Consider the following 16,743-nt stretch of genomic DNA (forward strand, 5'->3'; position numbering starts at 1 on the left):
TTTAGAACTGACAACATAAAAGTAATGTAATGAAGCACAGTTCTTGTAGTTAAGAAATGAGGGATTTCATTCATCTTCGTGAAATGCATTTATCTGCAACATTGTAGAACACAAAACCACAAGTAAATTCAAGTAAGAATAATGTGAAGCAATACCAGTACTTTATTGTAGCTTGAAAACATACAATAACAAAACCTACAACACTATTCTACAAAAATGTTTTTCTTCAGAAATCTCTCCCTTTGAAAGAATTTCAAATACCTTTTAATTTTCTCGAAGTGAATAACATCTACTTTGCCATAACACAAAATGTCAGAACATTCAATGCTCCATTAGGAGTTTGGTAGAAATGTAGACGGCGTTACATTCTGAACAAAGGAAAGCATGGCCTAGCTTGGAGCATTCTGACCCTTGCGCTCCATGAAGTACCTCTGTCTTAGCGGGACAGTATGCTGAGTCTTTAGAATTCCAGACTCAAGGGACATAAATACTAGTTTAAGAAGCAGTAATGTTCCATAAGAGGTTTTTTTTGTCTTTATTTACTGTAAAACAAACATTACTCTTGTTTTATTACTGTACTTTTTAAATCTAATCTAAGGATTTCTTAAGATATATGCTCACAAGCTTTTCCTACAAGTGGAAAATATTAAACAAATGCCCTAGGTTCTTAGCAATATGTGATGTTTAATGTTTTACTCGACAGCTATCACTTGGTGGCATCAACAGCAGTTTGAGTCTATCGCGTCCATTTCTTCTCATTCACACTCTTTCTTTTCCGCTTGAGTGAGGCCACCAAACCCAATTCCTTTGGGACCAAAGTTTTTTGCATAGCAAACTGCAAAAGAAGGAGGGAGGTAAATGGTGTTCTGAATGTTTTCATACAGAGGTAAATGACTTTTGGTTTCAGTATTACAACCAAATTTAAGTTATTAAAAGGAAGGAAATCTGAAATAGTGTCTTCCCGAAGTGTCCACAGGTTCTAATAGTGAAGCTGGAATCACGTATTTGAATTAAGCAAGTCATATCTGATCTTCTCCAAAAAAAAAAAAAAAATTAAGGAATGGTATATATTTAAGGTCTAAGTAACATTTTCATTCAAGCTACTTTCCTGTCTGAAAATACTCAGTAAAACTTGGTCTGTATGGGTAATACAGGCTGAGTAGTAAGTCAGAGATTTTTCAAAGGGGGTTAAAAGAACTAGAGCATAGTCCAGAAACTATTGATGGTAGTTTAAACCAGGCCATTCTAATTCGGTGTTGCTCAGTATGTGCGGTTATTTGTCACAACTTTGCCAAGGAAGTAGTAATGGTCAGCATCTTTCTGCAAATGTGCTAATTTGATCACTTGGCAGTTGTCAGACTGCACCCAAAGTCACAGAAGTTAAGTATTCTGCTTTAGGATTCTCTGTAAAGTTTAGCCTAGGATACAAAAACTTTGTATATTTTCCCCTTTAAGCTATTGCTGAGAGTCAAGTGAAGTCTGTGAATTTTCTTGTTCTGAGAAGAACACCTGGATGTATAATTCAGCATGAAAGTGTTTTCTGTACTACCACTGTAGTTGGAAGTATCTTTTAACTCTTACTGGGAAGAAGTACAGTTTGGACCATGACCTTAAACAGACGGCCTTTGAAGATCTGTATCTTTGTGGTTGGTTTGGTTTGCTGTGGGTTTTTTGAGTGAGAGAGACAATGCAGGTACGAGAGCCTGCCCAGCAGATATGGCCAGTGTTCCTGTTAGAAGGTCTGAGAATGGATCTGAGAGATCGGCATATTTGTAGGAAAATTACAATTTTGAAATTTAAATGTTAACAGTAGAAGAGGCAACTGCAATGTTACCGTAGCTCTTTCCTTCGCTTTCAGAAAGTTGTTAAGATAAAATGAAAGTTCACTAAGTTGTTAAGCATGCAACAGGGTGAATCATGATGGCGATACTAGGTCTAATAAGAGTAACTTTAGATTGACTGGATAACGCGGTCCCGCTCATTACAGATCTTACCTTTACAGTAGAGCTCTCCATCTTTGTCTGTAACATTTGTAGATTCTAAACTCTTTCCGCAAATGGCACAGCGGAAGCACGTCTTATGCCAAGGCTGAGGAAATTAAGACAATTCATCGTATGTTACAGAAAGCGCACAGCTAGCAGAGACAAGAAACAAAGAACTATTGCTTTTTACAGTGTGAAAACGTTAAAATTGTTTTCTTGGTCTTATGGCTTCTATTTTTAGTCGTTCTAGGTAAGTCTTTTTTTTCAATTACTTTATTATCCCATATCAGTATCTCACCTAGTGACTTTGTTCTTAATGCCCAGTAAAAAGCGGGGAGCTACAAATATTACTCTTGTTTTGGCTGCTTTGATGTGCAGAAGTAATATTGTCGTGAGAGTTCCTAGAGCAGAGAGCTAGCATGTCACGTGAGACAGGCTTTTGTTTTTCTAGTCGCCGGAATTCTTTAATATAGCTGCAATTGCCACTACAACTAAACGTTTAAATTATAAATATCCCCAGAGATGGTAATAGAATGACTATCAGTAAAAATTCAAACTACAGCAGAGAGGTCCTTGGCCTTTTGTCATCCCCATTATAAGAGTATGTTTTGTTTCTAGTGCTGTAGTAACTACTTACTTTTCCTCCTCCCATGATCTTCTCTGCAGCATACACTGATTTGCCACAACGGGGACATTTATCCACATCTACTATCTTTTTGGCAAACTTGGAAGGATTAGTTGGTGTAGAAGGGCGAGCAGACTTTGGTGACCCCCTAAAACAGAAGTTTTCAGTGTTTTAAAATACTGCTTAAGATGTTACCTTCGGTCTAGAAGTAACGATGTCATGATTTTTTGGTAAGGGATAAAAAAAATACTAAATTACTGGTATTTAAGACATGCAAAAGGAGGGGAAAAAAGAGAAAATGACAGTATTCTGTTGAATTCTATGTTGCGTGATTGAAAAGCTGATACTGTAAAGAGTGATGTCACCTGGTTTGGGCTGAAGACATGGAGCTGACAGCAGCCAGATGCGGAAAAGATTAATGAAAAGTGAAAGTAAAAAAGAATTTTGTCTTATTGGGAGGCAAGGGGGGAAATACAAGCAAAAGACCTCGCTGTTCTTTGTAACTGGCTGGCTGCTGGTATTCAGCGAGTGGAAAATAAAAATTCGATTTTTGCATGCAGTTGTTTCATTAGCGAGTGTAACGTTTGGAGAGGGAACTGGCGTTCTCAGCTGGCCCAGGGTCAAAGGCGCCTCAGAAAAGCAGCTTTGCTTTGTGTTTCTGGACTTCGTGCTTTATGTCTTTGTGCTGGCGTAAAGCCTTTCACGGAATGACTTTCGAATTATCGGATTGTTGGGCTGCAACAGGTCATTAAATCTACAGGACGTGACAATTTCTGATGCAGAACTCTGCCCGTAATGGATTCATATCTTACAAGGAGCTACCGTTAAATACATTATTTAAGCTTTTATTTCCTGCGTAGCGTATTGGTTAATTGGTTTCCTTATAGTAATACCAGAAGAAAGCGTCGTTGATTTGGAAATGCGCAGCTTTGAGAATCGTAGAAAAATACTACAAAAATGTGCTGTCAGATAATTATGTGCAGCTGAGGCTTTTGGAAGATGGTATCCCATTAGAATTCCTTTGTTCAAACATATTCTCGGTGTGTTTGTAAGTGTTATGTGAGCCACAGGGAGGATTTAGAAATGTTATTTCCCCCGTTGAGAGGAGTTAACAGTATGTGGTAGTGTGATTATTTCCCTTAACAGTAAAACCTAACTGTATTTTAGCCTCTGACAGGAAAAAAAAAAATATATTCTCGTGTTCTACAGTGAATGTGACTTTACTACTGTGCTACTAATGGCAAATTACAATTGCAGTGAATATTTATGTGTGTGGTGGCGTATAAAGGCTGCTTCTGCAGAATAATTGCCCATTGAAGGAGGAGATAATTTATAAAGAAGGCTTAAAGAGCCTGAACGTCATTTAAAAACTGGCAAATTACTATGTCCACTGAAGGAAAGGTTGTAGGAAAGTCTGCTGTGCTATTTATGCTAGATGTTGTTATGGAAACAGAATAAAATATCTAAAATACCCGCCTAAGTGACAAGTAGCACCAGAAAAAGGTGTCGTCAGTGGGATTTAACTCACTGTTGCAGATTCAAGCCCAGGTGGTCGCCAGTGTCAGTGCTGAGACATCCTGCCCCTTGTCCGAAGCCAATGCCTTTGGGACCGTATTTTCTCCCGTAGCAAGTTTTGCAGTAGATTTCAGATTCGTGAGCTGCCACCGTGGTACTGTCCAGAGCTTTCCTGCAAGCCACTGAAAATGGGGAGAGACAGGCAGGGATACACATCCGTGTTTTCAAATTTGAATTTATGTGATTCAGCATAATTGCAATTAGTGGTTGGTTTTTTTTTTGGTCTATCTTTAAAAATACAGGAAAAGGAGGGTGTTAGTCTGTGGTCACTGGGTTGTTGCTAAAATAGTTGTTCGTACATGCAACGTGCTCCTCTTTTGCCACTCTGAAGTTATATCCTAACCCTAGGAAAATCGTGGGCTCGTCAAGACAATTTGTCTAGATCTGGGAAGCTTCAGATGGATTTGGGATCATCATCCTAAACTCCCAAGCCTTAAAAAAAAAAGAAAAGAAATAAAAAAAAAAAAAAGGCAGGTGTAGCGGTGTTCATTCTTGTGTGCATCTGCACCTTCCAAGATAGTCACTCGGAGTCCGTGGTGGCTTTCTCATTTCAGCCCACCCTATTTTAATGTGGGGTGTTTCTAAAGGAGGATTTAACGTACATACATTGTCCAGACGGAGTCAAGCAGGTTGTGGATTTTTTTTATTTATCTAGCCTCATTTGTTTGAGCTGTAGTGCAAGGCGAAGCAATGACCCCAAATAACTGGTAGTCGTGGATCTGTTAGAGTTCCTCCAGGATGGCGAGAGTATGACTATAGCTGTTCCAAAAACAGAAGCCTCTTCCTCATCGTGTTCGTTACAGAGAAGTCCTGCTTGGCTTAGCTCACCAGGAAAGGTCTTGGGAGGCTCCAGGACAGAAGTCGTCCTTGGGATGCCTGACATTCATAATGGAATACAAGTTCTATCCCCTACAGCACTGCTTGAACCCCAGCCTCAACTTGGAAGGACCAAAAGCTAACGAGTGCTAACAGGTGCTTATTTGGGGGTCTCATCAAGCAAGTGTCTGTGTTTTGAGAAACACAAGCTACACCTGGAGCTAATGAGTGCTGCTGAGGCCGGTCTCATGTGTGGTTATTCTCATCAGGTGGCCGTGGAAGCCAGATGACTCTCTCCCCAGTTCTCTGCTCATCTGGAACCCGCACAGTGGTTAGAGGCTGAATCCTGTTACTGGTCCAGTGGATCCCCTTGGTGCTTATGCATAAAAGTTGAACAATAATGAATGGGAATAAAAATAGTAGCTACACTCCTCATCTTGGCGCTGTTTGGGGAACTCGGTGTGAGACAGCCCCCCACCCCATCGAGAGAGGGTGAAGCTTTCTGTTTGCAGTGCCAATAGAAGAAAATCAGGGTTTTCATAGTATGCTTAAAGTTTCAACACCTCTTACAAATTGTACAGTGTCAACGGTGATAGAGAGGGGAAGAAAAAAAAAGAAAATAAGAAAATAGACTTCCTCTAGACTCTCTGACTTGCTTTGAAAAGTGCGTGTCCTACAGAGGGCATTCCAGCCAAGCATGGGCTGTTGGTAGCTTGGAAAATAAAGTTGCTCAGCTCATGTAAACATCGGAAACCTGTGAAATACACGAGTATTGAAAGTGGTTGGAAGTTCAAGCTCTAGGAGAGCTGTCCGAGTGTTTGATCAGTCCCTTTTCCCTTCCATATTTATATTAACTGTCCTGCTGTGAGTCTAAAATTCATCCACATCAGAGAATTTAAGCTGATAGTGGAACCGCTGCAGCTTTAATTCTGTCACTGTGCCGCGTAGAGGGGAGAATAATTTGCGAGGACCTTTGTAGTGAATGGAAACAAAACGAGGGGCTTCTGTAAATGCGCGAACCTGATCTGGTCGTGCTACAGTCTCTTCTGCTTTGAGGTGATAATTATGTTTGCTAAGGGAGTTGAGGGATGATGGAAACTCTAGCAGCAGATAAAGTGCTTCTATTTCTGGCACCTTGGGGATAGAGTATCAATTCACCGCGACAGATGGAGCAAAAGCCCTTGAAGGGCTATTGTTGAAATAACTTTGAGACCTGTCATCCGCCGGCAGATACTCTTCACGAGCCGGCACGAAGAAGTTTCAGGTTGATGGCGTGAGATCCTGCCAAATGTCCCTCACAGCTGCCGTTTAGGTAAAAGCTGACAGGGAAAACACGGTAGGTAAACGGCAGTCTGCATGGGAAAGAGGGTTTGTTGGAAAGAAGCTTCTCTCTCCTAATGTTTGTAGGGAAAAACTATGGAGTGGAGAGAGTGTGATTTATAGTTCAGCTTCTCTCATTCTTACGGTCTTAACAGGTTGGCTTGAACTGCTTATAGTTTTGTCCAAATTGAACTTTTTGATCAAAAAATGCTGGCGTGTTTTGTGTGTCTGGTCAAATATAATGTAAAATATAAAATATATTTTCAATATATTTAATACAAAAACATATGAAAGCTCAGTTAAATCGGTTACCTGTTTCCGTACCTGAGATTAGGTCGGGAAGGATTGTCTTTCTTCTGTTGAGAAATGAAATCCTATAATGGGTTCATTGAAAAGCTCGTGAACATGATACACGATGCTGAGTCGTCCTGAGCCGCTGATTAGTGTGTGTGAATCACGGGAAAAGTAAAGCCAATTAACATACCTCCCGCGTGCCAGCTGGGCTTAGATGCATCTTTAGGTTTTGACCTTAAACATACTTCTGCTGGGAATACTTTTTTTAGTACCTAACCTATTAATAATTTAGTTCGGACTTAAAACTACAAAGGGCAAATAACATTATGTTATTAAATTGTTATTAATAAAATAACATATATGTCTGTTGGTTATCCTGAATCACTAACAAAAAAAAATAAAATCAGTCATACCAGGAATGAAGCTTAAACTTGTTCCAATATTAGGGGGGAGAGAAATATTATTATATTAACTATGCCGTATTAGGACAGCAGCCTATTTTTGTTAGGCACTGGAGAGTCTGCTTGTTTGTCGTCTTCTGCCATATCATTTTCTAGCGTTTGATAAAGCACAAGTGTAAATTAATCCTTTTCTCATGATTACTACATTCATGTCCTTCTCCCTCCTGTTTCTCTGGGACCTAGTGTTCATTGTTATGGCAGCACATGGAAGCAACGAGTGTCTGGTTTCCACAAAAGTGAGATTTTTACCATTCTGTAAGAATTGGCTGAAGGTTGTCAATTAACTGAAAACTTTTTGAGGGAATTCTTTTTCACTCGGTCTTTTAGGCATCACTTGCCGGGCACTCAGGGAAAGGCAGAGACGACTTAAGCGTGTCCTTTGGACCGATTCTACAGAGCACTGTGTCATGTAAGCGTTTAATATCAGCCTCATGCCTCCAAACGAGAGCTCTCTATCCCTCCTGGAAAATAGAGTGAAAATTTGGATTCGGTGACTTCTGAGCCGACATGCTGGAATTCATGCCGCAAAGGTACTAAGTCTCAAGCATTGTCTGCAGAATAAACTGTTAGTCCTTTATCAAATTGTTCACTCCCTCCACAAAGGGCAAGCGGAGCTGAATTGACACCTTTTCTCTAATTTTTCAAGTGCTACCTCATCTGCAGAGAAAGTGAAATTCCCGGAATCTCCCTGCCAAACGTTACCGAGGTCCATGGAGTAAAAGAGTAAGTGAAATGGGCCTCTATGAAATATGGGGAAGGAGGAGACTGAGGCGCTTGTAGGCTGTCGGTGGGAGATTTTGATGACACCAGGGTAACCTCTTTCAGCTTTCCTGTGTGAAATGAATTAATGTTAGGATTCACCATAAAAGTAGCGATCTCCTATAATATCCTAAGACGACACATTTCTGTCTTAGGAGTTGTCTAACTTGAAACAAACCCATAATATGCTACGTTGTGGGACAGAAGGTAGGGTTTCTTGGAGATGGACCTGGAAAGGCTGAGGGATTTGGGTCTCTTCAGTCTGGAAAAAAGACGGCTGAGGGGGGATCTTATCAACACTTATAAATACTGAAAGGGTGGGTGTCAGGAGGATGGGGCCAGGCTCTTTTCAGTGGTGCCCGGGGACAGGACAAGAGGTAACGGGCACAGGCTCGAGCATAGGAAGTTCCACCTAAACATGAGGAGGAACCTCTTTCCTGTGAGGGTGGCAGAGCCCTGGCACAGGCTGCCCAGAGAGGTGGTGGAGTCTCCGTCTCTGGAGACATTCAAAACCTGCCTGGACGCGTTCCTGTGCCACCTGCTCTGGGTGACCCTGCTCTGGCAGGGGGTTGGACTAGATGATCTCCAGAGGTCCCTTCCAACCCCTGCCAGTCTGTGATTTTGCAGCACTTGTTGTGTCCCCAACAATAATCATCCAATGCAGGTTTGGAAGAAGAAAAGCTGGGAGCCTGAGAGGCAGGTTGCTCGGGGTAAAGGGCTAGAAAGGGCTTGGTAATATATTAAGAGCTGCTGTGGAGTGGCAAACTGGCATTTCAGAAAACTGGCTGCTGCTTTGAAAACTGATGTGGTAGTTTTCCATCCTTCCGTTACTAAAAGGGTGGGAAACATGTTTCACCTTTAGGTTTCTAGAGGGTGCCAGACCAGAATCGGTCTTGCTGTGCTATTTCGGGCAGGGTGGTTAACACGTTGCCCTCTGCTTCGAACTTTCCCAGAAGGAAGATGCTTTACAAAACTTTCCCCCTGTGAAATTCAGCCTGATGCTGCTTGCTTCTACCGTCCTGTGCGTTGCTCAGGGTGTTAAAAAGCCTGCTGTCAGTGGCCTGTGAGCAAGCACGTTAAATTGGGGAAACTCTGAAGCTTCTTTATTGCATGCAAAGTAATACAAAAGCAGATTTACTAGCTTTTATGGAAGATTTATACAGAGCTATGGGACTATTGTGAAGTTAGAAGAGTGTAGCCCAGCTTACTGCAGAGGAAGCACGTCTTGTGAAAACTCCTTCCATTGCACTGGATTTCCTCCGCGTGGTACACCGTCTTTTCACAGGCACCGCATTTGGCTCCTCCTCCCCAGTTCGGCATCCTGGTATCTGAAGGGTGGCCTAGAAAAATCACATTACAGAAATAAATACATCAGTGAGAGTGAATTATTTCAAGCGGAACAGTTTGATCTTAATTTTTTTTTAAATTTATTCCCCCCCCCGCCCTCTCCAGTCAACTGCTATTGCAGGGTGGCCCCGAGCCAATGTCTGCTGGTGAGAATTGCACCGCAAGTACGTGTAGGTTATCTGCTGGCAGAGAGATGAGGCGGCAGCTGGAGTCCACCCAGCTTCTATAGCCCAGCTGAGGACGGGAGACCTGGGAAGACCTTCCTTGCCGGTGGGAGCTGTGGCTGGTGTCACGGGGTTTTGGGCAGGCTGGCAGCCCACATATAGTACCTACCTGTGCGGCAGCGGGAACGTGTCCTATCCACGGGTGAAGGTGCTCCCCCAGCGCTTCGGGGGACAGGGACAGTCTAAATCCTCTGCCACCTTCTTTTGCAATTAGGATATTCCTTAGCTCAGTACGTTGTGATGGTAAATATGTGAAAGGGTTGTAAAGCGTTTCAGTAAAAAGGTGCCAGCATCACTCAAACCTCTTCTGGAGAAGTGGATCTAGGATTTATTTTCCAACAAATAGCCATTTCCTTTCAATCCTGCCCTCCCCTGTATCCCAGTGTAGCCTTTTCCCCTCCGGTTTTGCTTTATGTGTGTTGATCTGGTTTTGCGAGGCAAACTTTAATGGAAGCTAACAAACACTTTGAAGCTTTGCTGGAGTTTAAGCAAAAGTGTGGATGGTATTTGGCATTAAATTTTCTACAGAACAGTGTTCTACCTAAACTCTCTGTTAAGAGACAGCTTATAGTACCGTTTATACCTCTCCAAGTGCTTGTTCATCCAGTGCCACGTGAGCTTCCTCGGTAACGTGTACAAAGGCAATTTTCTCTGTCAGTGCGATATCGTTTGATACAATTCATACCCGGATAGTTCCACTTTGAAGTTTAACAAATGTACGATGTTATTTCAGAGGATGCTTTAATAGAAAAAGTTGTTGGCTCCTTTTCTGAATTCCTCATACAGCAGCTGCGAGATCACTGTGCTGCACAGCCGTCATAAACGAATAACAGAGAGGTTCCTGAGGGGCTTAAGGTGTGTTTTTCTTTGTCAGTTGTTTTAAAAATCTAAACATCTGATTAAAACAAAAAAAAAAAAAAAAAAAGAGGAGAGTAGTCCTTACTATTCCAGTTCTTACTATTCCAGGTGCTGTGAAGTGACCTGCCCAAGGTCACACAGGAGAGCAGTGTCGGAGCCAGGGCGGCTCAGAAAGTGCCCTTCCTGCTGACTGCGCTGTCACCCCTCTGAAGCGACTCCAGCCTACGGCGTGCCCTTTTGTTTTGCTGGTTTGAGTCATCGTTTCTGGAAAGGCTGGGACGTCATCTTGTCATCTGCCCATCGTATTATCGGCTTGTTCCGAGCTCCTGGCGCAGACCTTCCTTCTCCTTCTTGGAAAACCCGTCACCTTCTTATTATAGTTCTTTCGCAGCCTGCTTGTGCTATTCGTATTTGATTAAATGCACCGTGAGCTATTTGTAACTAAGAAAAGGATTTTGAAGGCTGAATGAGGCCCGGTCCCTGAGAATGTTCTTCTGAAGTCAAGCAAGAGAAAGAGGGGAATTTATCACAGCAGTGCCGTAACACAGCTGGTATTTTAAATGGCTGGCATTTTTGACTAACATTTTACTATGCCTGTACGTTGGACGCCAATGTCCCATGTTTATCACCATTTTAGTGACTTCTGTAGTGTATCTATCTTCTGAATTTTGGAATGAAATGAAAGACTGCCAGCTCTGCAAGCTTAACCTGAAGCCGCGGGGAATTCTTTCTGGCTGCTAACACTAAAAACCACGCAGTGGTGTAAAAGACGTGTCTGTGACCCTAAAAACCACGCAGTGGTGTAAAAGACGTGTCTGTGACCCTAAAAACCACGCAGTGGTGTAAAAGACGTGTCTGTGCAGCAACAGGAAGATAGCGCAGGAGTGTGCGCACACGCTGAAACAATGGCACTGAAGACGTAGCACGTTTTAACCATCGATGTTTGATAACAGTGGAGGTACCAGCATATCCAAACATCTCCGCTTCAGTACTGCGGTTATTAGTATATCCTTCACCCTGTTTAAGTGGATGCCCCATCCCTGGAAACATTCAAGGCCAGGTTGGACGGGGCTCTGAGCAACCTGGTCTAGTTGAAGATGTCCCAGCTCATGGCAGGGGGTTGGACCAGATGGCCGTTAAAGGTCCCTTCCAGCCCAAACCGTGCTGGGATTCTGCGATATTCACTGCTGTGGCTGTTACCTGCGGTGTGCAGCATGCCTGTCGAACTCAGGCAGGAGCCCGTCTCTCCTCCGCTTTGGGAGGCTGACCGACGCTCAGCTGAACAACCTCCCCAGCTCGATGGGCCTCGTCCTCTTGCTGTCATACATCGTTAACCTCTTTCAGACCCTATCGGTTCTCTCGGGAGGCTGCTCACCAGCCGACCTGCTCTGATAGTCGCAAAACAGTAATGATGCAAGAAGGAAAAGAAAACTCAGCTCGCCTCTAACTCTGTTTATCTGTAATGTAACAAGTAAGAAGCAAAAACCTGATGTAGCTGAAATAAGAAAAATAACTGCACGCGAGGAACAGGCTGAAGTTGGTCCCGTCTTACTCAGTGAGGACTTTACTGGATAGCACTCTTAAAATATATATTTTATATATATTTTTGAGGTGCTGGAGCATGTCCAGAGAAGGGCAACGGAGCTGGTGAGGGGTCTAGAGAACAAGTCCTGTGAGGAGCGGCTGAGGGAGCTGGGGGTGTTCAGCCTGGAGAAGAGGAGGCTGAGGGGAGACCTTCTCGCTCTCTACAACTACCTGAAAGGAGGGGGTAGCCAGGTGGGGGTCGGGCTCTTCTCCCAAGGAACAGGCGATAGGGCAAGAGGAAGCAGCCTCGAGTTGCGCCAGGGGAGGTTTAGACTGAACATTAGGAAAAATTTTTTCACTGAAAGGGTTATCAAGCATTGGAACAGGCTGCCCAGGGAAGGGGTTGAGGCACCATCCCTGGAGGTATTTGAAAGACAGGTAGACATAGTGCTTAGAGATATGGTTTAATGATGTTTTTTGTCAGAGTTAGGGTGACGGTTGGATTAAATGATCTGAAAAGTCCCTTCCAACCTAGGCAATTCTATGATTCTATGATTTTTTTTTTTATTTCTTTTAAATGGGAGATAAAAGAACAGCGAGAAATCTTTCATGGAGGTAAAATCTTCTCGTCTCATTCCTCCATTCTATATTTTCTCCTATTCTTAAAATACTTTTGTATTGGTGGCTTTTTTTTCTCTTAAAAGAATACTTCAGGTAATGCTTCAAACATTTTAAGAGAAGGAGAAGAGATGGGAGATAAAGATCAGTTTTGCGACACTTTCTTGAAAATGGAAATGAGATTTTTTTTTTTGTGTTCACAATCTTCCCTTTCAAATCACGTTTCCAGTCGAATCCCTTCCTGGCTGGAGCAGCGCTGGAGGAGACCAGTTTGTATATCCTACAACTCTAAAGTCTCTCTAAAACTGCTTTAGTTCCCCTCAAAGGCACACCAAGCGTTTCAGTCTGCGGCACTGGGATGCTCGTTAGAAAGTAGCTCCAATTACATCATTAGCTGAAGGCAAAAAATAATCTCTGAAAAGTCTGATAATGCGCGATAGCGAACCTTGTGCTGTTACGGGCCGTGGTTAGAGCTCTTAAAAGAGCCATCGCTCCTGGTGCTAAGTATAGTAACGTGACTGGGCATGCACACACATTTTCCATGTTTTCTTGGCATCACCTGATGGGAAGCTGTAGGAGAAAGAAGTCACAGTAAAAAACGTTCCGGTAAGGATGGGGGCGTGAGAACGGCAGCGGATGCCGTGGTGTCTGTGGCTGGACGAGCTGCTGGGTGAGGTACCGGGGCAAGTCCCTGCTCCTCGCATCCTTGCTTTGCTCGTCTCTCCGAGCCCTGGACGGCAGCGGCCATCCCTGCGGATGCTGCCTGTGCAGCCGCGTTACCCTGAGCAAGTAAATTCCACAGGGTGTACGGCATTCAAAGGTTTCTACCCATCTAAATTACAGCAGGGGATAAATCTCCATCCTCACAATGTGCAAATAGAAGTTGTTCTCCTATTTGTCGTAGAAAAAATTATACCCGAAGTCTTACTTAATTTCAGCGGGTGTCAGTATCTAAATCCCCTTGAAATTCCCTGCGCTTTGTTGGCTAAATCTGGTTAACGTGCCATGGCCGCCGACCACGTGGTCCTTGTTATATTTTGGTGATCTCGTGGGCAGTAGAGTGGGGCCACTCGAAATGGATTAAACACGTGACAGAGACATTTTTGAGTACGACTATTGCGGCGTGTTGGCAGGCAGGCGCGGTACTGTTAAGCTGGAGGAGCGTTCTTGGTCGTGCTCGAATAGTCTCCAGCAGCTCGTGTCGTTCCTTTTCAAAATGAAGCTACTACGGGGAGTAGAATTCATACGCGTTAGATTTGCGGCCAAGGGTACATGCCTCTCATTATTTAGAGCTTGTAACTCTGCTATATAGGCTACCCTCGGAGCAAGGAAGCCTTTGAAGTGTTTCTGTGCTCTGCATAGGCATGACAAAAAAACCACGTGAGCCGTCTTGTGTCGAGCTATTAGTCATACCGTACAAATCTGGATGTCACGCAACTGTCACAGAGCGTCTCACTCTGGTCGGAGTGCTATTGATAAGAATATAATCCAAAAATATATTTAGATCCATTGATCTAAACGGGAAGTGGGTGCAGTTCTGTCCCGACGAAGTTGCGTAGAGGAGTAAAAGGCAGCGCTGGTGTGAGACAGCGTGGTGCAAGTGGAAAAGATGTTGAAAGTAATTCCGGTGTTTCCTTGCTAAATATGAGGCTTTTCCCTTCTAAATGCTGAAGCAGTTGATAGTCTAGAGCCCAGCTCATCTCTGAATGGGCTGCAGAGGGCCCGTCTGGGGTGGCTGGGAGGATTATCTCAGGGTGCCACACGTGCTACAGGGTGGCTTTGAGGGGGATGAACAGGATGGGACGTGTCGGTCTTGATGCCGGCTGGTAGGAATGCTGACCCGGGAGCGATGGGTAGGATGTGCCTGGTGTCTCTGTTTCAGTCCCAGCTAGCTGTTTGGTCTAATCTCGGTAAAAGACTGATTCCTAACCTAATAAGTAAACAGTAATAGTATCAAATTAAATCGCTGCCTACATTGAAACGCGGGTATCACGGCTACGTTTGAAATTCTTTTCCCAGCTGAAGCCCGTGGGAAATGCCAACGCAGCCGGGACCTCATTCCGGTATCTAATCACGGCTCCGCCGCTGACCCGTCCTGTGACCACCAGGCACTCGCTCCGCCGGCCTCAGCGTTACCGGCCTCGCCAGCGCCGTGGGGATAATGACATAGAGCTTCCTTTATAAAAGCAGTAATAAAATGCTGCTGTAGTTTCTCTCTTTCTCTGCAACTAACACTCACTGTGTTACGTTTTATCTTCATGTGCCCGCAGCGTAAAGCACGATTCCCGCCACTCCACCAAAAAACAAAGCCGAAAGGTGTGTTCGTCAAAATCCACTCCATTGCAGCAAGCGTTACCCCTCGGCAGAATCGACCCACAACAGAGAAAACGTTTGTGGTTGAGGAGCGAGCTCAGTTAATGAAGGATGCAATATCGTTATGTACTTATAATCATATTTCTTATATTCCGGTGCACTCAGTGGACTATAGACACAGGTAAACTCTATTAGTTAGTGTCATAGATTGAGCCCCCACCACGATCTCATGACGACTCCCATTTTTCCTTTATTTCTGCAGTAAACCAAGGCATGGAGATCAAGGGATGGGAATTTCCACGCTGACACAGGAAAGTAAATGCTGATTTTTTTCTTTGACACTGGTGACTCTAAGTTACGGGAGCCCTTTTGAACAAAAGATTTTAAGTGACTTGATACGAAGCACATGATGTACAAAGGTGATGGAATCCCTTGCTTTCTCTAATTTTCTAATAATTTCTAATTTCTAATAATTTTATGTTATTTTCTGGCATAGTGATGTTGCATTTCTTTTAAAACTTCCTCGATCCACACTTTTGCAGAAATTCCAGGTTGCACCTCCAAAAAATAGGCACTGGAACAAGGTACTTGGTTCTGACTTGAGAAAACCAACCCCGCGCTTACACGCGCAGAGTTCAGTTTGATTCCCGTTGCTGTGGGGAAACCGCATCCTGCTGTACAAATGACCCGTTCCTTTTTCCAGACCTAATCCCGGGCTATCAGCTTTCGCTTTTCCTCCCACAAAATCCTTCTCTAAATCCTTATCCACGCACTAAGTCTTTTAAGTGCCAAGGAAAACTGTAACCGACTGCGAAATGTTGCCGTGATGATTGAGATCAGACACCGAATTATTTTATCTACCCGCAAGGCGTTATTCTTTGAAATGATCTTACCTTTAGGTAGAAAAATTTTCAAAGTAAATAATTTTTATTTTTAAACTATCGGGGCTTTTCCGAAGACTGGGCCAGTCGTGCTCATTTAATGCTTGAGTGGTGGATGTGGGAATTCTTTCATCCTGCATTCTTATCTGGCCATTTTCTGTCGAGTCTGCATAGAAGTTTTCTTCTCATTTGATATAAAACCAATATATAACCCCATTATAATAAAAACCAAATATTTTGAGCTTTTGGGGTTGTTTTTTATTTTTTGTTTGTTTGGTTGGTTTTTTTACTTCTAGAATACTTTTATCCGAGAATTTATGAAAGCACGTAAATCTGTGTGCTTTAAAAAGTATACGTACAAAGACACGCTGGTTGTAGAAAACCTAATTCTGGAGCTTTCTAACTAAATTTTGTAAAGCTTCTGAAACCTGTTACCCAGTCTTGCGTGTACTCAAAACACGTCTCTCGTTAACGAGGATCTCCACCGCCCCGTTCCTGTAACACCGGTCGCTACTACCCAAGCCGAGAAGCCCAGAAGAATCTCTCTTATCAGTTGGCTGCTCCAAGCCTAAAATACTGCTGTCAGCTCGGTAGGACTCGCCTTTCTGTACAATACCTACACCTTTTTCTTTGTCAAGCAATAAGCTCTTTCTACTACCTCTTAGGAAAAAAAATAATAATAATACCCTTATATCAGACAGGCTTGGCAGAATGCGATATATTCTACTTACCGGCGTCGCTTGATGTTTCGCCCTGTTTTCTTAGGGCTCGAAGGGTTTGAACGCGACGGATTCCAGCACTCTTTAAATGCAGTGGCCACCGCTGTCGGCCCTATAAAAGCTGGGAGGGGAGGGGAACGCGAGAGGGCTGCGGGGATCTGAGCAATGCCATTGCTATCATCGAGCTGAAAATAACCTCTGACAAAAGCCTGGCATTTTGTCCCCTTATGTCCACTTGTGAGTAGGTGGACAACAATGCAGCCCCTCGGGTTACACCTAGAGGGCATTCCGAACTGCAGCCTAACCCATCAGAAATACAGATTGAAGTTTTACGGTCGCTACCGCATTGCTTAAAGGTGAATCATAAATAACGGTTCCTGAAGCGCGGATTTACTCATAAACGGTCACATTGCTAAAAGTAATTTGC

The 16,743-nt window shown here is 43.4% G+C and overlaps 1 protein-coding gene and 1 long non-coding RNA gene across 2 annotated transcripts; one reads left to right on the forward strand and one right to left on the reverse strand.

Moving 5' to 3' along the window:
• Window positions 1-139: 139 nt before the first annotated feature.
• On the reverse strand, window positions 140-16,458 carry CSRP3 (cysteine and glycine rich protein 3). The gene is made up of 6 exons (XM_054197537.1): window positions 16,329-16,458; window positions 9,041-9,172; window positions 4,136-4,304; window positions 2,620-2,755; window positions 1,995-2,088; window positions 140-835 (listed from the first exon to the last, which is right to left on the reverse strand). Exons 2-6 carry the CDS (start codon window positions 9,150-9,152, stop codon window positions 756-758), a joined length of 591 nt encoding a protein of 196 aa, XP_054053512.1. The 5' UTR covers window positions 9,153-9,172; window positions 16,329-16,458; the 3' UTR covers window positions 140-755.
• On the forward strand, window positions 6,075-10,495 carry LOC128908054 (uncharacterized). The gene is made up of 4 exons (XR_008465841.1): window positions 6,075-6,334; window positions 7,401-7,603; window positions 7,720-7,796; window positions 10,370-10,495. It is a non-coding gene; the product is annotated as an uncharacterized LOC128908054 (long non-coding RNA).
• Window positions 16,459-16,743: the final 285 nt, after the last annotated feature.

This window comes from Rissa tridactyla, chromosome 4 (genome assembly GCF_028500815.1).
Source record: "Rissa tridactyla isolate bRisTri1 chromosome 4, bRisTri1.patW.cur.20221130, whole genome shotgun sequence".
Classification (NCBI taxonomy): domain Eukaryota; kingdom Metazoa; phylum Chordata; class Aves; order Charadriiformes; family Laridae; genus Rissa; species Rissa tridactyla.

Bases quoted from the DNA above. Each gene is read 5' to 3' on its own strand.
- CSRP3 (XM_054197537.1), bottom strand. From the start codon at position 9,152: ATGCCGAACTGGGGAGGAGGAGCCAAATGCGGTGCCTGTGAAAAGACG. The intron at 4,305-9,040 runs GTAAGCTGGGCT...CCCCATTTTCAG, and splicing joins CAAGACGTGCTTCCTCTGCA to TGGCTTGCAGGAAAGCTCTG. The intron at 2,089-2,619 runs GTAAGTAGTTAC...TAATTTCCTCAG, and splicing joins AGATCATGGGAGGAGGAAAA to CCTTGGCATAAGACGTGCTT.